We start from the raw sequence: 21,627 nt of genomic DNA, 5'->3' as shown, positions 1-21,627 counted from the left end.
TAGCTTTTTTATACCAAGATAACTTTAAATTCTTAAATTTTACAGCAATACAACAAATAACTAATTGACATGGGATTCAGTAAGCTTAATATATATATAGGATAGCCGCATAGTTTGAAGAACATCCAAGTTGTTTGAAAAAGTTATTAAAAAAATTAAAGTGTACTATGTCCATTTTGTTCAAACTGCAAATTCTAGCTTTTTTGACCTAGAGTAATTTAATTTTTAAATTTTTCAGCAATACAACAAAAAACTAAATGACATGGGATTCAGTAAGCTTAATATATATCTAAGATACCTACATAGTTTGATGAAAATTCAAGTTGATTTGAAAAAGTTATTAAAAAAATTAAAGTGTACTATCTCTATTTTGTCCGAATTGCAAATCCTAGCTTTTTTATACCAAGATAACTTTAATTTTTAAATTTTACAGCAATACAACAAATAACTAATTGACATGGGATTCAGTAAGCTTAATATATATGTAAGATAGCTGCAAAGTTTGAAGAACATCCAAGTTGATTTGAAAAAGTTATCAAAAAAATTAAAGTGTACTATCTCTATTTTGTTCGAACTGCAAATTCTAGCTTTTTTCACCTAGATTAATTTAATTTTTAAATTTTACAGCAATACAACAAAAAACTCAATGACATGGGATTCAGTAAGCTTAATATATATCTAAGATACCTACATAGTTTAATGAAAATTCAAATTAATTGAAAAAGTTATTAAAAAATTTAAAGTGTACTATCTCTATTTTGTCCGAATTGCAAATCCTAGCTTTTTTATACCAAGATAACTTTAATTCTTAAATTTTACAGCAATACAACAAATAACTAATTGACATGGGATTCAGTAAGCTTAATATATATGTTAGATAGCTGCAAAGTTTGAAGAACATCCAAGTTGATTTGAAAAAGTTATCAAAAAAATTAAAGTGTACTATCTCTATTTTGTTCGAACTGCAAATTCTAGCTTTTTTGACCTAGATTAATTTAATTTTTAAATTTTACAGCAATACAACAAAAAACTCAATGACATGGGATTCAGTAAGCTTAATATATATCTAAGATACCTACATAGTTTGATGAAAATTCAAGTTGATTTGAAAAAGTTATTAAAAAATTTAAAGTGTACTATCTCTATTTTGTCCGAATTGCAAATCCTAGCTTTTTTATACCAAGATAACTTTAATTCTTAAATTTTACAGCAATACAACAAATAACTAATTGACATGGGATTCAGTAAGCTTAATATTTATGTAAGATAGTTGCATAGTTTGATGAACATCCAAGTTGATTTGAAAAAGTTATTAAACAAATTAAAGTGTACTATGTCCATTTTGTTCGAACTGAAAATTCTAGCTTTTTTGACCCAGAGTAATTTAATCTTTAAATTTTACAGCAATACAACAAAAAACTAAATGACATGGAATTCAGTAAGCTTAATAAATATCTAAGATACCTACATAGTTTGATGAAAATCCAAGTTGATTTGAAAAAGTTATTAAAAAATTTAAAGTGTACTATCTCTATTTTGTCCGAATTGCAAATCCTAGCTTTTTTATACCAAGATAACTTTAAATTCTTAAATTTTACAGCAATACAACAAATAACTAATTGACATGGGATTCAGTAAGCTTAATATATATATAGGATAGCCGCATAGTTTGAAGAACATCCAAGTTGCTTGAAAAAGTTATTAAAAAAATTAAAGTGTACTATGTCCATTTTGTTCAAACTGCAAATTCTAGCTTTTTTGACCTAGAGTAATTTAATTTTTAAATTTTTCAGCAATACAACAAAAAACTAAATGACATGGGATTCAGTAAGCTTAATATATGTCTAAGATACCTACATAGTTTGATGAAAATTCAAGTTGATTTGAAAAAGTTATTAAAAAAATTAAAGTGTACTATCTCTATTTTGTCTGAATTGCAAATCCTAGCTTTTTTATACCAAGATAACTTTAATTTTTAAATTTTACAGCAATACAACAAATAACTAATTGACATGGGATTCAGTAAGCTTAATATATATGTAAGATAGCTGCAAAGTTTGAAGAACATCCAAGTTGATTTGAAAAAGTTATCAAAAAAATTAAAGTGTACTATCTCTATTTTGTTCGAACTGCAAATTCTAGCTTTTTTATACCAAGATAACTTTAATTCTTAAATTTTACAGCAATACAACAAATAACGAATTGACATTGGATTCAGTAAGCTTAATATTTATGTAAGATAGTTGCATAGTTTGATGAACATCCAAGTTGATTTGAAAAAGTTATTAAAAAAATTAAAGTGTACTATGTCCATTTTGTTCGAACTGAAAATTCTAGCTTTTTTGACCCAGAGTAATTTAATTTTTAAATTTTACAGCAATACAACAAAAAACTAAATGACATGGAATTCAGTAAGCTTAATAAATATCTAAGACACCTACATAGTTTGATGAAAATCCAAGTTGATTTGAAAAAGTTATTAAAAAATTTAAAGTGTACTATCTCTATTTTGTCCGAATTGCAAATCCTAGCTTTTTTATACCAAGATAACTTTAAATTCTTAAATTTTACAGCAATACAACAAATAACTAATTGACATGGGATTCAGTAAGCTTAATATATATATAGGATAGCCGCATAGTTTGAAGAACATCCAAGTTGTTTGAAAAAGTTATTAAAAAAATTAAAGTGTACTATGTCCATTTTGTTCAAACTGCAAATTCTAGCTTTTTTGACCTAGAGTAATTTAATTTTTAAATTTTTCAGCAATACAACAAAAAACTAAATGACATGGGATTCAGTAAGCTTAATATATGTCTAAGATACCTACATAGTTTGATGAAAATTCAAGTTGATTTGAAAAAGTTATTAAAAAAATTAAAGTGTACTATCTCTATTTTGTCTGAATTGCAAATCCTAGCTTTTTTATACCAAGATAACTTTAATTTTTAAATTTTACAGCAATACAACAAATAACTAATTGACATGGGATTCAGTAAGCTTAATATATATGTAAGATAGCTGCAAAGTTTGAAGAACATCCAAGTTGATTTGAAAAAGTTATCAAAAAAATTAAAGTGTACTATCTCTATTTTATTCGAACTGCAAATTCTAGCTTTTTTATACCAAGATAACTTTAATTCTTAAATTTTACAGCAATACAACAAATAACTAATTGACATGGGATTCAGTAAGCTTAATATTTATGTAAGATAGTTGCATAGTTTGATGAACATCCAAGTTGATTTGAAAAAGTTATTAAAAAAATTAAAGTGTACTATGTCCATTTTGTTCGAACTGAAAATTCTAGCTTTTTTGACCCAGAGTAATTTAATTTTTAAATTTTACAGCAATACAACAAAAAACTAAATGACATGGAATTCAGTAAGCTTAATAAATATCTAAGATACCTACATAGTTTGATGAAAATCCAAGTTGATTTGAAAAAGTTATTAAAAAATTTAAAGTGTACTATCTCTATTTTGTCCTAATTGCAAATCCTAGCTTTTTTATACCAAGATAACTTTAAATTCTTAAATTTTACAGCAATACAACAAATAACTAATTGACATGGGATTCAGTAAGCTTAATATATATATAGGATAGCCGCATAGTTTGAAGAACATCCAAGTTGTTTGAAAAAGTTATTAAAAAAATTAAAGTGTACTACATGTATGTCCATTTTGTTCAAACTGCAAATTCTAGCTTTTTTGACCTAGAGTAATTTAATTTTTAAATTTTTCAGCAATACAACAAAAAACTAAATGACATGGGATTTAGTAAGCTTAATATATATCTAAGATACCTACATAGTTTGATGAAAATTCAAGTTGATTTGAAAAAGTTATTAAAAAAATTAAAGTGTACTATCTCTATTTTGTCCGAATTGCAAATCCTAGCTTTTTTATACCAAGATAACTTTAATTCTTAAATTTTACAGCAATACAACAAATAACTAATTGACATGGGATTCGGTAAGCTTAATATATATGTAAGATAGCTGCAAAGTTTGAAGAACATCCAAGTTGATTTGAAAAAGTTATTAAAAATTTAAAGTGTACTATCTCTATTTTGTCCGAATTGCAAATCCTAGCTTTTTTATACCAAGATAACTTTTTAATTCTTAAATTTTACAGCAATACAACAAATAACGAATTGACATGGGATTCAGTAAGCTTAATATTTATGTAAGATAGTTGCATAGTTTGATGAACATCCAAGTTGATTTGAAAAAGTTATTAAAAATTTAAAGTGTACTATCTCTATTTTGTCCGAATTGCAAATCCTAGCTTTTTTATACCAAGATAGCTTTTTAATTCTTAAATTTTACAGCAATACAACAAATAACGAATTGACATGGGATTCAGTAAGCTTAATATTTATGTAAGATAGTTGCATAGTTTGATGAACATCCAAGTTGATTTGAAAAAGTTATTAAAAAAATTAAAGTGTACTATGTCCATTTTGTTCGAACTGAAAATTCTAGCTTTTTTGACCCAGAGTAATTTAATTTTTAAATTTTACAGCAATACAACAAAAAACTAAATGACATGGAATTCAGTAAGCTTAATAAATATCTAAGATACCTACATAGTTTGATGAAAATCCAAGTTGATTTGAAAAAGGTATTAAAAAATTTAAAGTGTACTATCTCTATTTTGTCCGAATTGCAAATCCTAGCTTTTTTATACCAAGATAACTTAATTCTTAAATTTTACAGCAATACAACAAATAACTAATTGACATGGGATTCAATAAGCTTAATATATATGTAAGATAGCTGCATAGTTTGATGAACATCCAAGTTGATTTGAAAAAGTTAATAAAAAAATTAAAGTGTACTATCTCTATTTTCTCCGAATTGCAAATCCTAGCTTTTTTTATACCAAGATAACTTTAAATTCTTAAATTTTACAGCAATACAACAAATAACTAATTGACATGGAATTCAGTAAGCTTAATATATATGTAAGATAGCTGCAAAGTTTGAAGAACATCCAAGTTGATTTGAAAAAGTTATCAAAAAAATTAAAGTGTACTATCTCTATTTTGTTCAGTTTGTTTCACCCTCAGCTGCCACTATATGTCATGCTAAAATTGAAAGAAAAAAATTGTTTTTGACTTGTCGCGAAAAAAATAGATTGTTTTTCGCCACTGGCGAAAAAAAAAATTGTCCAGAAAAAAAACCCATGGCCCCCCCCAGAAAATCAAATGGTTGCTGCCTTATTGACATAATTTAGAATGAAAAAATAACATTTTATAAAAAGGAATATATAGCGCAACAATTAAAATAAAGAAATGAATAAATAGATTAATAAATAACTTGATAAATAAAGAAAAGAAAGAATTTTAAAAATTCGGAACGCCTATAATTTATGTGCAATAAATTTATATAGTACTTAATGAATAAGACACGTAATGTAAGTTGACCTTTTTGCGGTGTATGACAAGATTCAAATAACATACGTCCATTTATGTTAGGGTACTCTTTGTAACAGTAAGTCAATTGATATATGTTCTTACATTGCAAGCAAAACAGTTTTTATTGCGTGTGTTGAGTATTTACTGCTTAATATTTCTTATTCTGTATAAGCCAATTGACCTCTCGAAGGAGTATTTGAATATCTAAAAGATGGATGATTTGTTTCAATAAAGAGTGTTGAAGTTTGTCATACACTGTGCGAAGAAATTTTTTTGTTAATCTTCATAGAATCCAGGGGACATTGTCGTCCCGAACCAGCTGGTCGTCCCGATTACGATTGTCGTCCCGAACCAGCTGGTCGTCCCGATTACGATTGTCGTCCCGAACCAGCTGGTCGTCCCGATTACGATTGTCGTCCCGAAAAAGCTGATCGTCCAGCATCTGCGGGACGACGACTTATGCTTCCGTACGATAATTGTCACATAAAAAGGAAAATTTTAAAAAAGTTTTCAGTATAAGTTTGTCCAGCACAAAGATAAGGTCAGTTTTATTTATATATGTTCTTGTCCAATTATGTTAGGGTAAACTTTGAAATAGCAAGCCAGTTGCATATGTTACACACTGTAAGAAAGACAGTTTACATTGCGTGTCTTTTTTCTAAACTATACGATATTTCGTATTGTATATAGGCCAATTGCCGTCTCGAACAATTATTTGCCGATCACAGTAGATTGTGTTTCAATAAAGCGTATTGAGGTTTGTCGCTGTCCGAAGATAATTTTTTGATGCATTACTTATTCACTCATCTGACATTGCGTGTCTTTAAACTACTTTTTATTTCTATTGTACATAGACCAATCGTCATTTTTTAGTATAAATCCTTAAATAATATTGGGGGTAACACAGTTATTTAAAAGTGTTAGGGTTTGGCAAACACTCCCAGCACATCAGTTTTTGTTCCATTACTTGAGATCACATATTAAACATCCGGAAGGACATTGTCGTCCCGACAAAAATTGTCGTCCCGAAAAGTTGATCGATCCGTATCTGCGGGACGACGATTTATGCTTCCGTGCGAAAATTGTCACATATATAAAGACAAATTTCAAAAAGATATCAAAAAGAGGCTTTTCATACACTTTAAGAAGGTCAGTTTTTATATTTACTTTCGTCCATTAATATTCGGGGTTACAAAGTCAATTTAATGTTTTCTTCCACCACTAGAGGGACAATTGACATTGTGTGTCTTATTGATCAATTACTTTTTATTTTTAATGTGCATAGACCAATTGGCGTCTTAAACTAGTGTTGTATAAATCATTTCGTCCATTAATATTTGGGGTAACACAGTCAATTTAAAGTGTTAAGGTTTGGCAAACACTTCCCATCCCATACATCAGTTTTGTTCCATTACTTGAGATCACATATTAAGCATCCGAAAGGACATTGTCGTCCCGAAAAGTTGATCGATCCGTATCTGCGGGACGACGATTTATGCTTCCGCGCGAAAATTGTCACATATATAAAGACAAATTTTAAAAAAGATATCAAAAAGAGGCTTTTCATACACTTTAAGAAGGTCAGTTTTTATATTTACTTTCGTCCATTAATATTCGGGGTTACAAAGTCAATTATGTTTTCTTCCACCAATAGAGGGACAATTGACATAGTGTGTCTCATTGATCAATTACTTTTTATTTTTAATGTGCATAGACCAATTGGCGTCTTAAACTAGTGTTGTATAAATCATTTCGTCCATTAATATTTTGGGTAACATAGTCTTAAAGTGTTAAGGTTTGGCAAACACTTCCCACCCCATACATCAGTTTTGTTCCATTACTTGATCACATATTTAGCATCCGGGAGGACATTGTCGTCCCGAGCAAAATTGTCGTCCCGAAAAGTTGATCGATCCGTATCTGCGGGACGACGATTTATGCTTTCGCGCGAAAATTGTCACATATAGAAAGACAAATTTCAAAAAGATATCAAAAAGAGGCTTTTCATACACTTTAAGAAGGTCAGTTTTTATATTTACTTTCGTCCATTAATATTCGGGGTTACCAAGTCAATTTAATGTTTTCTTCCACCACTAGAGGGACAATTGACATTGTGTGTCTTATTGATCAATTATTTGTTATTTTTAATGTGCATAGACCAATTGGCGTCTTAAACTAGTGTTGTATAAATCATTTCGTCCATTAATATTTGGGGTAACACAGTCAATTTAAAGTGTTAAGGTTTGGCAAACACTTCCCACCCCATACATCAGTTTTGTTCCATTACTTGGGATCACATATTTAGCATCAAGGAGGACATTGTCGTCCCGACCAAAATTGTCGTCCCGAAAAGTTGATCGAGCCGTATCTGCGGGACGACGATTTATGCTTCCGCGCGAAAATTGTCACATATATAAAGACAAATTTCAAAAAGATATCAAAAAGAGGCTTTTCATACACTTTAAGAAGGTCAGTTTTTATATTTACTTTCGTCCATTAATATTCGGGGTTACAAAGTCAATTTAATGTTTTCTTCCACCACTAGAGGGACAATTGACATTGTGTGTCTTATTGATCAATTACTTTTTATTTTTAATGTGCATAGACCAATTGGCGTCTTAAACTAGTGTTGTATAAATCATTTCGTCCATTAATATTTGGGGTAACACAGTCAATTTAAAGTGTTAAGGTTTGGCAAACACTTCCCACCCCATACATCAGTTTTGTTCAATTACTTGATCACATATTTAGCATCCGGGAGGACATTGTCGTCCCGACAAAAATTTAATGTTGTCTTCCATCATGATAGGGACAATTGACATTGTGTGTCTTATTGATCAATTACTATTTATTTTTAATGTGCATAGACCAATTGGCGTCTTAAACTAGTGTTGTATAAATCATTTCGTCCATTAATATTTGGGGTAACACAGTCAGTTTAAAGTGTTAAGGTTTGGCAAACACTTCCAACCCCATACATCAGTTTTGTTCCATTACTTGAGATCACATATTTAGCATCAAGGAGGACATTGTCGACCCGACTAAAATTGTCGTCCCGAAAAGTTGATCGATCCGTATCTGCGGGACGACGATTTATGCTTTCGCGCGAAACTTGTCACAAATATAAAGACAAATTTCAAAAAGATATCAAAAAGAGGCTTTTCATACACTTTAAGAAGGTCAGTTTTTATATTTACTTTCGTCCATTAATATTCGGGGTTACAAAGTCAATTTAATGTTTTCTTCCACCACTAGAGGGACAATTGAAATTGTGTGTCTTATTGATCAATTACTTTTTATTTTTAATGTACATAGATGTGCATAGACTAATTGTCGTCTTAAACTAGTGTTGTATTCATTTCGTCCATTAATATTTGGGGTAACACAGTCAATTTAAAGTGTTAAGGTTTGGCAAACACTTCCCACCCCATACATCAGTTTTGTTCCATTACTTGAGATCACATAGTTAGCATCAAGGAGGACATTGTCGTCCCGACCAAAATTGTCGTCCCGAAAAGTTGATCGATCCGTATCTGCGGGACGACGATTTATGCTTTCGCGCGAAACTTGTCACAAATATAAAGACAAATTTCAAAAAGATATAAAAAAGAGGCTTTTCATACACTTTAAGAAGGTCAGTTTTTATATTTACTTTCGTCCATTAATATTCGGGGTTACAAAGTCAATTTAATGTTTTCTTCCACCACTAGATGGACAATTGACATTGTGTGTCTTATTGATCAATTACTTGTTATTTTTAATGTGCATAGACCAATTGTCGTCTTAAACTAGTGTTGTATAAATCATTTCGTCCATTAATATTTGGGGTAACACAGTCAATTTAAAGTGTGAAGGTTTGGAAAAAACTTCCCACCCAACACAATAGTTTTATTCCATTACTTGATCTCATATTAAGCATCCGGGAGGACATTGTCATCCCGACAAAAAATCAATGTACATATAATTATTTAATTACTATTGTATATCAATAAATATTGTGATGGCAAACACTTCCAATTCCAACACCAATATATTGTCCCATTGTACATAAGCCTATTGACGTCTCAAACGATTATTTGTATACAAAATCGTTCATTTTAGGTTAGTATAAGCTTTGTAACAGTAAGGCCGTAAAGTGTTTTCATGCACCACGATAAAGACAGTTTACGTTTCGCGACTTGTACCTTCACAGTTAGATAATACATATAATTAACCAATTACTACCACAATTTTATATTAATAAGTACTTTAATGGCTTAACACTTGCAACACCAAAATATTGTACCATTGTACATAAGCCAATGGACGTCTCGAACCATTTTTTGTACGAACATTTGTTCTTGTATGTCAGTGTAAACTTTACAACAGTTACTTATTAAATGTTTTGATACATCCCAAACAGTTGATCAATCCTCTTCTTCGGGACGAAGACTTGTTGCTTCTGCACGACACATTTCACATAAAAAGGAAAATTTATAAAAGTAATCAGACACTGTGAGAAGGTCAGTTTTTATATTTCTTTTCATCCATTTATTTGTATAAAAATTCGTACATTATGTTATTCTTTCAATCATAAATTTACTGGATATCTTTTTAAGAAATGGAAAATTGGATGAAAACGCAGTTGGCACAAGTGGTAAGTAAAACAGGGAAAATAATCTGGGAACTACTACGATAAACAAAATTAGATAAGATGGTTGAACATAATAAGTCTCCTGCAGGCAGGTGAAATTAAAAAGAGAGACAACTTATGTATATATTGAAAATTAGATGAAAACACATTTAAAACAAGTTGTAAGATAGACATTGAAAAATACGTAGAGTATAAGCAGATAGTATATATGATAAAGTGATAACACATAACGTGTATTTTTTTCTTTCAGGTACATGAATTAAGAGGAGATATAAACACTGGGAATATCAATTTGCAAAGAATTATTTCAGAATTAAAGGATGGTAAATAAGTTGGTTTCTTCTTGTTGCATTACTCAGATTTTCGTTTTAAATTGAAGAACTTATAATAATAATACATGTGTTATATTAATAAGTATTGTAATGGCAAACTTCCAACACCAACATATTGTACCATTGTACATACGCCTATTGACATCTTGAACGATTATTTGTATACAAAATCGGTCATTTATGTAAGGGTAAGCTTTGTAACAGTAAGGCAGTACAATATTTTCATACATCGGAAGAAAGACAATTTACATTTCGCGTCTTGTACCTACACAGTTAGATAATATATATAATTAACCAATTACTACCGCAATTTTATATTATTAAGTACTTTAATGGCTTAACACTTCCAACACCAAGATATTGTACCATTGTACATAAGCCAATGGACGTCTCGAACCATTTTTTGTACGAACATTTGTTCTTTTATATCAGTGTAAACTTTACAACAGTTACTTATTAAATGTTTAGATACATCCCAAACAGTTCATCAATCCTCATCTTCGGGACGAAGACTTTTTGCTTCTGCACGACACATTTCACATAAAAAGGAAAATTTATAAAAGTAATCAGACACTGTGAGAAGGTCAGTTTTTATATTTCTTTTCATCCATTTATTTGTAAAAAAAGTCGTACATTATGTTATTCTTTCAATCATAAATGTACTGAATATCTTTTTAAGAAATGGAAAATGGGATGAAAACGCAGTTGGCACAAGTGGTAAGTAAAACAGGGAAAATAATCTGGGAACTACTACGATAAAAAAAATAGATAAGGTGGTTGAACATAATAAGTCTCCTGCAGGCGATGAAATTAAAAAGAGAGACAACTTATGTAAATATTGAAAATATATGAAAACACATTTACAACAAGTTGTAAGGTAAAAATTGAAAAATACGTAGAGTAAAAGCAGATAGCATATAGAATGAAGTGATAACACATAACGTGTGTTTTTTTTTCTTTCAGGTACATGAACTAAAAGGAGATATAAACACTGGGAATATCAATTTGCAAAGAACTATTTCAGAATTAAAGAATGGTAAATAAGTTCGTTTCTTTCTGTTGCATTACTCAGTTTTGAATTGAAGAACTTATAATAATAATACTTGTGTTATATTAATAAGTATTGTAATAGCAAACTTTTAAATTTAAGAACTTATAGTAATAATACTGTGGAAAAGTTATCTCTAATTTCATATAAAATATAAGTGGACACGACACAAAATTCTTCATAACCTCAGCTTGTTAGTTGAAATGTCTTAATAAAATGTGAAGAAATGTTGTGACAAGCATTGCGAGGTTAACTTGTAAGTTTTTTATGTTGTGTTTTTATATGCCTTGTTTGTTCGAGTTTGATTAAGATGATTTCTTTGCAGCTAACAAAGACCATATATCTCATGAAACAGTATATGAAAGTGCTGACAAAAGATCTGATGAGAAAGACGTTAAGCAAAACGTAAATGAAAAGAAAGATAGTGAACATGGCAATCTGAATGGTGGCAAAAAATTAGAAACACTTGAGACGTCATTAAACATGGTAGGTCAAACGCAGAAACATACGGACAGTAATGGGTTTATTCATATTCTAATAAACGTTGTATATGTACCAGTCCTATGTCAGGAACCTGATGTTTGGTTCTTTATGATTGTTGATGTGGTCCAAAAAAGTGTTATTTTGTAGATAAGACTGTTTCTGTTAATGTTCAGTATGAGCACAGGCTATTTCGTGTTCAAGACCATTCTTTGTGACATATAATGGTTTAGTTTAAAAAATCTAAGGAGAGTTTTCTTATTTGCACTCATTCCCTTCTTACATCATGAAAAACTACAATCACACACATAAAACCCTAACCCTAACCTCAGATAAGGCGGCTAAACATAATAAGTTTCATCTCTTGCAGACAAATGAGGTTAAGGAACAGAAATCTTATGGATATATTGAAAATTGGATGAAAATATAGTTAACTAAACAGTTGAGTCAGACATTGCAGAATACTTATTGACAGATTTCAGCTTTTTATATTTATAAAACATAATATAGTTGGTTAAACAAAACAAAAGTACTTAATATATTGGATGAAGTGATAAAAAAAAACATATATTATTTTTATTCAGATACATGAAATAGGAGGAGAAGTAAACAGTGAGATTAAAGGCCAGATATATCATCGAACCGTGAACGAAAGTGTTGTCAAAAGATCTGATGATAGACAAATCGAAAATGATAAGAAATATAATGAATATGGCAATCTGACTGATGACAAAAATGAAGGCGCACCTAAGACATTAAGTTTAACACAGTTGACAAAGATGGTAAGTGAAAAAAGGCGGTAACATACGGAAAGTCAGAGGAAGAATTCTGGGTTTATTTATATTATATTTAACATTTTATCTGTAAAATGAAAAATATATAACTAAAGGAAAAAAATATCATATGTACTCAAATCATAAAACAATCCAAAGAACATACTCCTTATATACTATAAGTATGTGATATAATAAACACTATATGTTCTTTCAGGCAGGTGAATTAAGAGGCAAAACAAAAAGTGAGCATATGCAAATAAGTAGAATGCGCACAGAACTTATGGATGAAAATGATTATTATGGTAATGAGAATGAATTGCAAGAGATGGAAATAGAACTCGAAGAGTTAGGATTAACCCCTACAGCATCTTCAGGTAAACTTGAATTGCATATATGTCTACGTATGTTTATGAGCCTTTAATAGAAAATCCATACATATTTCGTTATTTGGCTTACTTTTTTATGTACTTGTTTTGAAGAAACTGTTTACAAAAATCAATTCTTTATCGTTACCATCGTACGTTTTATTCCGTATTCTTATATTTTACTTTATTTCTACAGTTATTGCCAAGCTCTGCCTTGACCCCACCAATTGGTCACCAATTTCGCCCAGGCAGAACAGTCACTCGCATCAAATTATACCAGAAAAAAGGAAACTAAAAAGTAAGTACATATGAAATATACCTGTAGTACATGACCCGTATATTAACTTGACGTGTATAAAACAATACAAGATACTAACAACTTCGCTTTTTTTTATAGGAAGAAATTCAACAGAGGTTATAAAAGATATTAAAAGTACGTATAGTATATTTTGAAAAAATAGCTGTCTTTTGGATCAAGTGGTGATCGTGATATTTGACAAATGCTTAGAGTTTTTTTATAAACAGAAGATTTACTGATAACCCACATGAATGTCAAAATCAGTTTTAAATATATACCTGCGAACTTCTCATCTTAATTGCAAACAAATTTATACGTATACCAAATTTGTCTTTTTCAATTCATCTCATATACAGATGCTATTAGAAAGAAAAAAGTAAAAACACAAAAATACCGAACTCCGAGGAAAATTCAAAAGGAAAATCCAAAATCAAAAGGCAGAATCAAAAGTCCAAACACATCAAACGAATGGATAACAACTGTCATATTCCTGACTTGGTACAGGCATTTTCTAATGTAGAAAATGGTGGATTGAACCTGGTTTTATTGCTAGCTAAACCTCTCACTTGTATGACAGTCGCATCAAATTCCATTACATTGTCAACGATGTATGAACAAAACAAACATACTCAAAGAGTAAAAATGTCAAAAATAGGGGTACAGCAGTCATTATTGTGTTATCATCTTAATATCACTATAAAACAACAAATGTAACGAAGAATCACAAAAAGGCATACATCAAAATTAACATACTCATTTTGCTTTTCTTGTACCACTTAATTTATGTATATAAAGTCTACCCGTCAAGGAAAGAAGGTTTTCATTGCTGGTGTAAAAATGCGCGTTTGAAATTCGTACAGGTAGACATAAAAATAATTTTGTCGTTAAAAGTATGAACAAAACAAACATACTTGCATCACGTTTTGAACAAAATGTCATTTTCTGCTTAACAACACAGCATTCCTTTTGCAGTGCCAAAGTTTAACGAAAGCACTATCAAAACAGAAAAGACAGAAACTTAATGGATGGTTAGTATTATAATAATAATCGATAAAAATGTATTCTTTTAAAGAAGAATGCACCAAAATAGCAAATGACATTGTTTCGCAGATAAATGTTATATTACAGACAATAACGGCTCGAAGACGTCATCAGATATAGTTGTAACAATTGTTTAATATAGTAATGCAAAGGACAAAAATAGGTTTCATTCCATAATAAATAAAACAATTATATAAAATAACATTAGCCCTTTTATATACCTTTCAGGAGAGAAGACATGACAGAGAGGAGCATATTAACACTGAATGAGAAGTGGGAACACGAAAAAGTGTATGAGACGTTGCAATTGAGTCGAAATTGTTATTCAACGAATATGGACAATGAATGATTTCAGAGCGGTTATATTTTTGAACTTTTTTTTCTATGAGGCATGTCTATTTTTGTTTTTGTTTAAACGGGTTACACTATTATATTCTGTTAAAAATGTTGTGTTAGTATTTATATTTTGTAGAACAAATAAAGAAAAAAAAGAGGAAAATACATCAATTGTTTATTGTATATATAACAATTAAGTTCAAACATGTTTGTACCGATTAAGATGGTCATCTCGAAAAGGCTGATCAACCCGTATCCCTGGTACGATAAGACATGGAATGTAATTTGTCTTATCACCGTGTATGAAATACTGAACTGAGTTTTTCACTAAAACTTCGTGTTTTGGAGGGTAGAGGGTCAGGTTATGGTTATTGGATTGACTGAAGTGTACGGCCGCACTTTCCGACCTCTCTGTAAACACGTTTCTATTTGTTTTTTTTTGTTTTTTTTTGGTCAGTGTTTGGGTTAGGGTCAAGGTAAGTGTTAGTGTTAGGTTCAAGGTAGTAATTTTAACGAGGGCAGTGGACTTTGACGAGGGTTAGCAGATTCAACTCTACATATGGCACCATTCGTGTCGCTCATGTTATTAAAAACCCAGCACAAATTCTTATTTGGTAGGTCACTTTCATGAAAAGGACAGGGGTTTGAAACATATCCATATATGTGTTGAAATCGTTGTATTTACGGCCTTGCTTTATCTTGGAATGGGTAGGTTATTGAGTTTTTCACTAAGGAGGGTAGAGGGTCAGGTTATGGTTATTGGATTGACTGAAGTGTACGGCCGCACTTTTCGTCTTCTCTGTTTGTTTTTTTTTTGTTTTTTTTTTGGTCAGTGTGTTAACGTGGGCAGTGGACTTTGACGAGGGTTAGTAAGGTGCACTGTTTCATCTTTTCGAATGTTTGCCCTTTTTGTGACTGCGCATGCGTCAGAAATTTCAAAAAATTATATCTATGTACAAAGTATGAAAAGTGCCTTTGACTTCAATCGTCAAACAGGTGTAGAATGAATTCGAATAGAGATATTTTCTTAAAGTTGAAAAGACGATCTAGAGGATAGCAACTTATTGGTTTTACTAAAGTGTACGGCTGCACTTTCCGACCTCACTTAAGAAATGTTTGTTTGAGATTAAAGCCTATCGCCAACATTAACCCAAACACCTATACAAAATATAACGATAATCTTTGCCGTAGTCTTGGTTTAGATATTCTAATTAACGCAAACGTTAAACTTAATCCTGACCTAAACCCTTATTCTAACCCTTACCCTATCTCTAAATTGTTATGTTGAAGGTCTTACTTGGTCTGATCGGATTGAAATAATTAAAATATGACCTCAAAGGGCCAACATAACAATAAATTTCCGTCCTGTAGATTTTCTATTTATCTTTTCGGAAAAGTTAACTTTCAAAAAAAATATCTATATTTAAATCCATTGTCGTTACGAAAGAGATGCTCGTCCCGAAAAAGGTGATGAATCTTATCGCAAACCTTAACATTGACCCTTACTATTACCCTTACCCTAACGGTAATTCTAACTATAAACTGTTATTTTGGAGGTCTTACTTTATCAGTGGATCGGATTCAATGAGTTTCCGGCCTCTAGACCGCTTTTTTTTATCTTTATTAACAGTTTACTTTAAAAAAAATTTCTCTATTCAAATACATTGTCGTCCCGAAACAGATGATCTTCCCGTTTAAGATGGTCGTCCCGAAAAAGATGCTGGACAAGTATCCTCGAAACGACGACTTATGTTTCAATAATTGTCACATCATTTAGGAATAAAGACCCAAACAAAAAATTCTTTAAAATAAATATGTTGAAGGCCTTACTTTATCTCGGCAGGGATATATATTACTAGTCTTTGGGGAAAATAAAGGTAACAGTAGTATACCGCTGTTCGAAATTCATAAATCGATTGAGAAAACATCAAATCCGGGTTACAAACTAAATCTGAGGGAAACACATCAAATATAAGAGGTGGACTACGATACAACAGAAACACATAATTAAAAGAGGGACGAAAGATACCAAAGGGACAGTCAAACTCATAAATCTAAAACAAACTGACAACGCCATGGCTAAAAATGAAAAAGACAAACAGAAAAGCAATAGTACATATGAAACACCATAGAAAACCTAAGAATAAACAACACGAACCCCATTAAAATATAATACACACAGAAACGAACTATGATTTAACAATGGACATTGTCCTGACTAAGAGAAAAAATGGCGGATTAAACCTGGCTTTGTTGCATGCCAAACCTCCTGCTTTTATGGCAATATTAAATATAACATTAAAATGATAACACTACATGTCAGGACTACAATACAAATAAATTGGAGAAAATATACGACAGAGCAACAAACAATTAATAGCCAACAAAAGAAACCTAGGTAAAAAAAATAATACGGCTGACGTGCGCCACGTCCACACAAAACCAACCATCGACGACCAGATGAAAAAGGTTTGAAATCTAAAACAAGTACAAAGCCAAACCTAGTAGTTAAGGCACGAGTCAATAGAGATATTGTCAAACATATCTCTTTATTAATCATGATTTATTGTAATCAAATCATGAATTAGATTAAATCATCTTACAATTGAATAATGTAGCTCGTGTATTGTAATATTTCATTTCAAGTACACATGTATTTCCTTTGAAAAATCAAAGAAAAATAAAAAAAGAAAAAGACTTTGCATGAATAAACGATACACAAAATATCATTTCGGAAAAGTTAACTTTCAAAAAAAAAAAATAATTTAAATCCATTGTCGTTACGAAAGAGATGCTCGTCCCGATTACGATGGTCGTCCCGAAAAAGGTGATGAACCTTATCGCAAACCTTAACATTGACCCTTACTATTACCCTTACCCTAACGGTAATTCTAACTATAAACTGTTATTTTGGAGGTCTTACTTTATCAGTGGATCGGATTAAATGACTTTCCGGCCTCTAGATCGCTTTTTTTTTTTATCTTTATTAACAGTTAACTTTAAAAAAAAATCTCTCTATTCAAATACATTGTCGTCCCGAAACAGATGATCTTCCCGCTTAAGATGGTCGTCCCGAAAAAGATGCTGGACAAGTATCCTCGAAACGACGACTTATGTTTCAATAATTGTCACATCATTTAGGAATAAAGACCCAAACAAAAAATTCTTTAAAATAAATATGTTGAAGGTCTTACTTTATCTCGGCAGGGATATATATTACTAGTCTTTGGGGAAAATAAAGGTAACAGTAGTATACCGCTGTTCGAAATTCATAAATCGATTGAGAAAACATCAAATCCGGGTTACAAACTAAATCTGAGGGAAACACATCAAATATAAGAGGTGGACTACGATACAACAGAAACACATAATTAAAAGAGGGACGAAAGATACCAAAGGGACAGTCAAACTCATAAATCTAAAACAAACTGACAACGCCATGGCTAAAAATGAAAAAGACAAACAGAAAAGCAATAGTACATATGAAACACCATAGAAAACCTAAGAATAAACAACACGAACCCCATTAAAATATAATACACACAGAAACGAACTATGATTTAACAATGGACATTGTCCTGACTAAGACAAAAAATGGCGGATTGAACCTGGCTTTGTTGCATGCCAAACCTCCTGCTTTTATGGCAATATTAAATATAACATTAAAATGATAACACTACATGTCAGGACTACAATACAAATAAATTGGAGAAAATATACGACAGAGAAACAAACAATTAATAGCCAACAAAAGAAACCTAGGTAAAAAAAATAATACGGCTGACGTGCGCCACGTCCACACAAAACCAACCATCGACGACCAGATGAAAAAGGTTTGAAATCTAAAACTAGTACAAAGCCAAACCTAGTAGTTAAGGCACGAGTCAGTAGAGATATTGTCAAACATATCTCTTTATTAATCATGATTTATTGTAATCAAATCATGAATTTGATTAAATCATCTTACAATTGAATAAATGTAGCTCGTGTATTGTAATATTTTATTTCAACTACACATGTATTTCCTTTGAAAAATCAAAGAAAAATAAAAAAGAAAAAGACTTTTGCATGAATAATCGATACACAAAATATCACTTTTTTTCATCTATTCTACCGTCTTCAAGCATACATCTCAGTGTCTGCTTAATGATCTTCTGAAATAATGTCAACTACTTCATCGAACAGTTCTTGCCTAATTTCGGCCACGGATTCTGCTTTCTGGTAAGCGTAGCCGTAGAACATGTTGCGCACTCCTTCAACAACTGCTATACGTAGACGTAGAGAGTATTGGAAAGACTTGTTGTCAGTCATGGCTTTTTTGTATCTGTTTCCAAGTGCGTCTAAAGAGTGATTCAAATGGACAATCTGTTCACATGCTCTCTTGAATCGACGTTCATTCTCAACCAGTTTAAACCTCTTGTTGAAGTTACTTATTTGTACGATAGCTTTCATGATTGTAGTTGCTAGCACTAAATAATTGAAATGATAGATCTTCTAAGTGACAATCTGAAATTTAGAATTAATAGAGTTAAAAGATAAAACGCGAAATGTCATCAATCTTTTTCACGGTGTATGAGAACATTTTTGACTGACTTACTGTTAACCCCAACATAAATGGGCGATATTTTGTTTAAGAATAATCGTTCAAGACATCAATTGACTAATGCACAAACAAATTAGGAAGTACTTAATAAATAAGACGCGGAATGTAATATATCTTTCTCGCGTTGTATGAAAACATTTAATATAACACAGTTTTCTCTAACATAAAAGGACGAATTAATTAAATAAAATATTGTTCAAGATGTCTATTGGCATCTATACAATAAAAATATGATGTAGTTTATAAATAAGACACGCAATGTTAACTGGCTGTCTCTTGGGGGATGACAACATTTGATGGACTTAATGTTTAAACATTTCCTTTAAAATAAATTGAACAAAAATCATATTGAAACTGATCTTATTACAGAGTATGACAAGCCTATAGTGAATACTTTTATAAATTTTCCCTTTTATGTGTTAATTTTCGTGCAGAAGCATAGACATCGCGCCGAAGGTGCGGGTTGATCATTTTCTTCTGGTATAACTGGTAGGTATAATCCTAGCCCTGTGTTACCCCAAATATTAATGGACGAAATGATTATTACAACACTAGTTTAAGACGACATTTTCTACGGATCGATCAACTTTTCGGGACGACAATGTCCTCCCGGATGCTTAATATGTGATCTCAAGTAATGCAACAAAAACTGATGTGCTGGGAGTATTTGCCAAACCTTAACACTTTTTAATAACTGTGTTAACACCAATATTAATTAAGGATTTATACAAAAAAATGACGATTGGTCTATGTACAATAGAAATAAAAAAGTAGTTTGTAAATAAGACACGCTATGGCAATTGTCCCTATCATGATGGAAGACAACATTAAATTTTTGAAGGGACGACAATTTTTGTCGGGACGACAATGTCCTCCCGGATGCTAAATATGTGATCAAGTAATGGAACAAAACTGATGAATGGGAAGTGTTTGCCAAACCTTAACACTTTAAATTGACTGTGTTACCCCAAATATTAATGAACGAAATGATTTATACAACACTAGTTTAAGACAACAATTGGTATATGTACATTAAAAATACAACAGTAATTGATCAATAAGACACACAATGTTAATTGTCCCTCAAATTGACTTTGTAACCCCGAATATTAATGGACGAAAGTTAATATAAAAACTGACTTTCTTAAAGTGTATGAAAAGAATCTTTTTGATATCATTTTGAAATTTGTCTTTCTATATGTGACAATTTTCGTGCGGAAGCATCAATCGTCGTCCCGCAGATACGGATCGATCAACTTTTCGGGACGACAATTTTGGTCGGGACGACAATGTCCTCCCGGATGCTTAATATGTGATCTCAAGTAATGGAACAAAAACTGATGTGCTGGGAGTGTTTGCCAAACCTTAACACTTTTAAATAACTGTGTTATCCCCAATATTAATTAAGGATTTATACCAAAAAATGACGATTGGTCTATGTACAATAGAAATAAAAAGTAGTTTGTAAATAAGACACGCAATGTCAGATGAGTGAATAAGTAATGCATCAAAAAATTATCTTCGGACAGTGACAAACCTCAACACGCTTTATTGAAACACAATCTACTGTGATGGGCAAATAATTGTTCGAGACGGCAATTGGCCTATATACAATACGAAATATGGTATAGTTTAGAAAGAAGACACGCAATGTAAACTGTCTTTCTTACAGTGTATAACATATGCAATTGCAACTGGCTTGCTATTTCAAAGTTTACCCTAACATAATTGGACAAGAACATATATAAATAAAACTGACCTTATCTTTGTGCTTGACAAACTTATACTGAAGACTTTTTTAAAATTTTCCTTTTTATGTGACAATTATCGTACGGAAGCATAAGTCGTCGTCCCGCAGATGCTGGACGATCATCTTTTTCGGGACGACATTCGTAATCGGGACGACCAGCTGGTTCGGGACGACAATCGTAATCGGGACGACCAGCTGGTTCGGGACGACAATGTCCCCTGGATTCTATGAAGATTAACAAAAAAATTTCTTCGCACAGTGTATGACAAACTTCAACACTCTTTATTGATACAAATCATCCATCTTTTAGATATTCAAATACTCCTTCGAGAGGTCAATTGGCTTATGCAGAATAAGAAATATTAAGCAGTAAATACTCAACACACGCAATAAAAACTGTTTTGCTTGCAATGTAAGAACATATATCAATTGACTTACTGTTACAAAGAGTACCCTAACATAAATGGACGTATGTTATTTGAATCTTGTCATACACCGCAAAAAGGTCAACTTACATTACGTGTCTTATGCATTAAGTACTATA

The 21,627-nt window shown here is 31.3% G+C and overlaps 2 protein-coding genes and 1 long non-coding RNA gene across 3 annotated transcripts in view; 1 reads left to right on the top strand and 2 right to left on the bottom strand.

The window, feature by feature from the left end:
* The window catches only part of LOC143074919 (uncharacterized), a 101,899-nt gene extending 96,295 nt beyond the window's left edge, over positions 1-5,604 (bottom strand). The window contains exon 1 of the transcript XR_012978168.1: positions 5,524-5,604. The gene's annotated coding sequence lies outside the window, so the exon portion shown is untranslated. The remainder of the gene's footprint in view (positions 1-5,523) is intronic.
* A 4,388-nt stretch (positions 5,605-9,992) lies between these two features.
* Positions 9,993-14,879, top strand: LOC143074241 (uncharacterized). Its single transcript, XM_076249788.1, has 11 exons — positions 9,993-10,057; positions 10,305-10,377; positions 11,066-11,103; positions 11,350-11,422; positions 11,760-11,920; positions 12,499-12,696; positions 12,905-13,064; positions 13,252-13,353; positions 13,453-13,488; positions 14,326-14,381; positions 14,623-14,879. The coding sequence occupies exons 1-10, from the start codon at positions 10,022-10,024 to the stop codon at positions 14,373-14,375; spliced, it is 927 nt and encodes a 308-aa protein (XP_076105903.1). The 5' UTR covers positions 9,993-10,021; the 3' UTR covers positions 14,376-14,381; positions 14,623-14,879.
* Positions 14,880-18,714: 3,835 nt separating this feature from the next.
* Positions 18,715-21,226, bottom strand: LOC143074240 (uncharacterized). Its single transcript, XR_012977751.1, has 2 exons — positions 21,093-21,226; positions 18,715-19,236 (listed from the first exon to the last, which is right to left on the bottom strand). It is a non-coding gene; the product is annotated as an uncharacterized LOC143074240 (long non-coding RNA).
* Positions 21,227-21,627: the final 401 nt, after the last annotated feature.

The sequence above is a fragment of the Mytilus galloprovincialis genome, chromosome 5 (assembly GCF_965363235.1).
Source record: "Mytilus galloprovincialis chromosome 5, xbMytGall1.hap1.1, whole genome shotgun sequence".
Taxonomy (NCBI): Eukaryota; Metazoa; Mollusca; class Bivalvia; order Mytilida; family Mytilidae; genus Mytilus; species Mytilus galloprovincialis.
The sequence above is the reverse complement of the archived record's forward strand: the minus strand, read 5'-3'. Positions and strand labels throughout refer to the sequence as shown.

Bases quoted from the DNA above. Each gene is read 5' to 3' on its own strand.
- LOC143074241 (XM_076249788.1), top strand. From the start codon at position 10,022: ATGGAAAATTGGATGAAAACGCAGTTGGCACAAGTG. The intron at 11,104-11,349 runs GTAAGTAAAACA...TTTTTCTTTCAG, and splicing joins AAACGCAGTTGGCACAAGTG to GTACATGAACTAAAAGGAGA. The intron at 11,423-11,759 runs GTAAATAAGTTC...ATTTCTTTGCAG, and splicing joins TATTTCAGAATTAAAGAATG to CTAACAAAGACCATATATCT.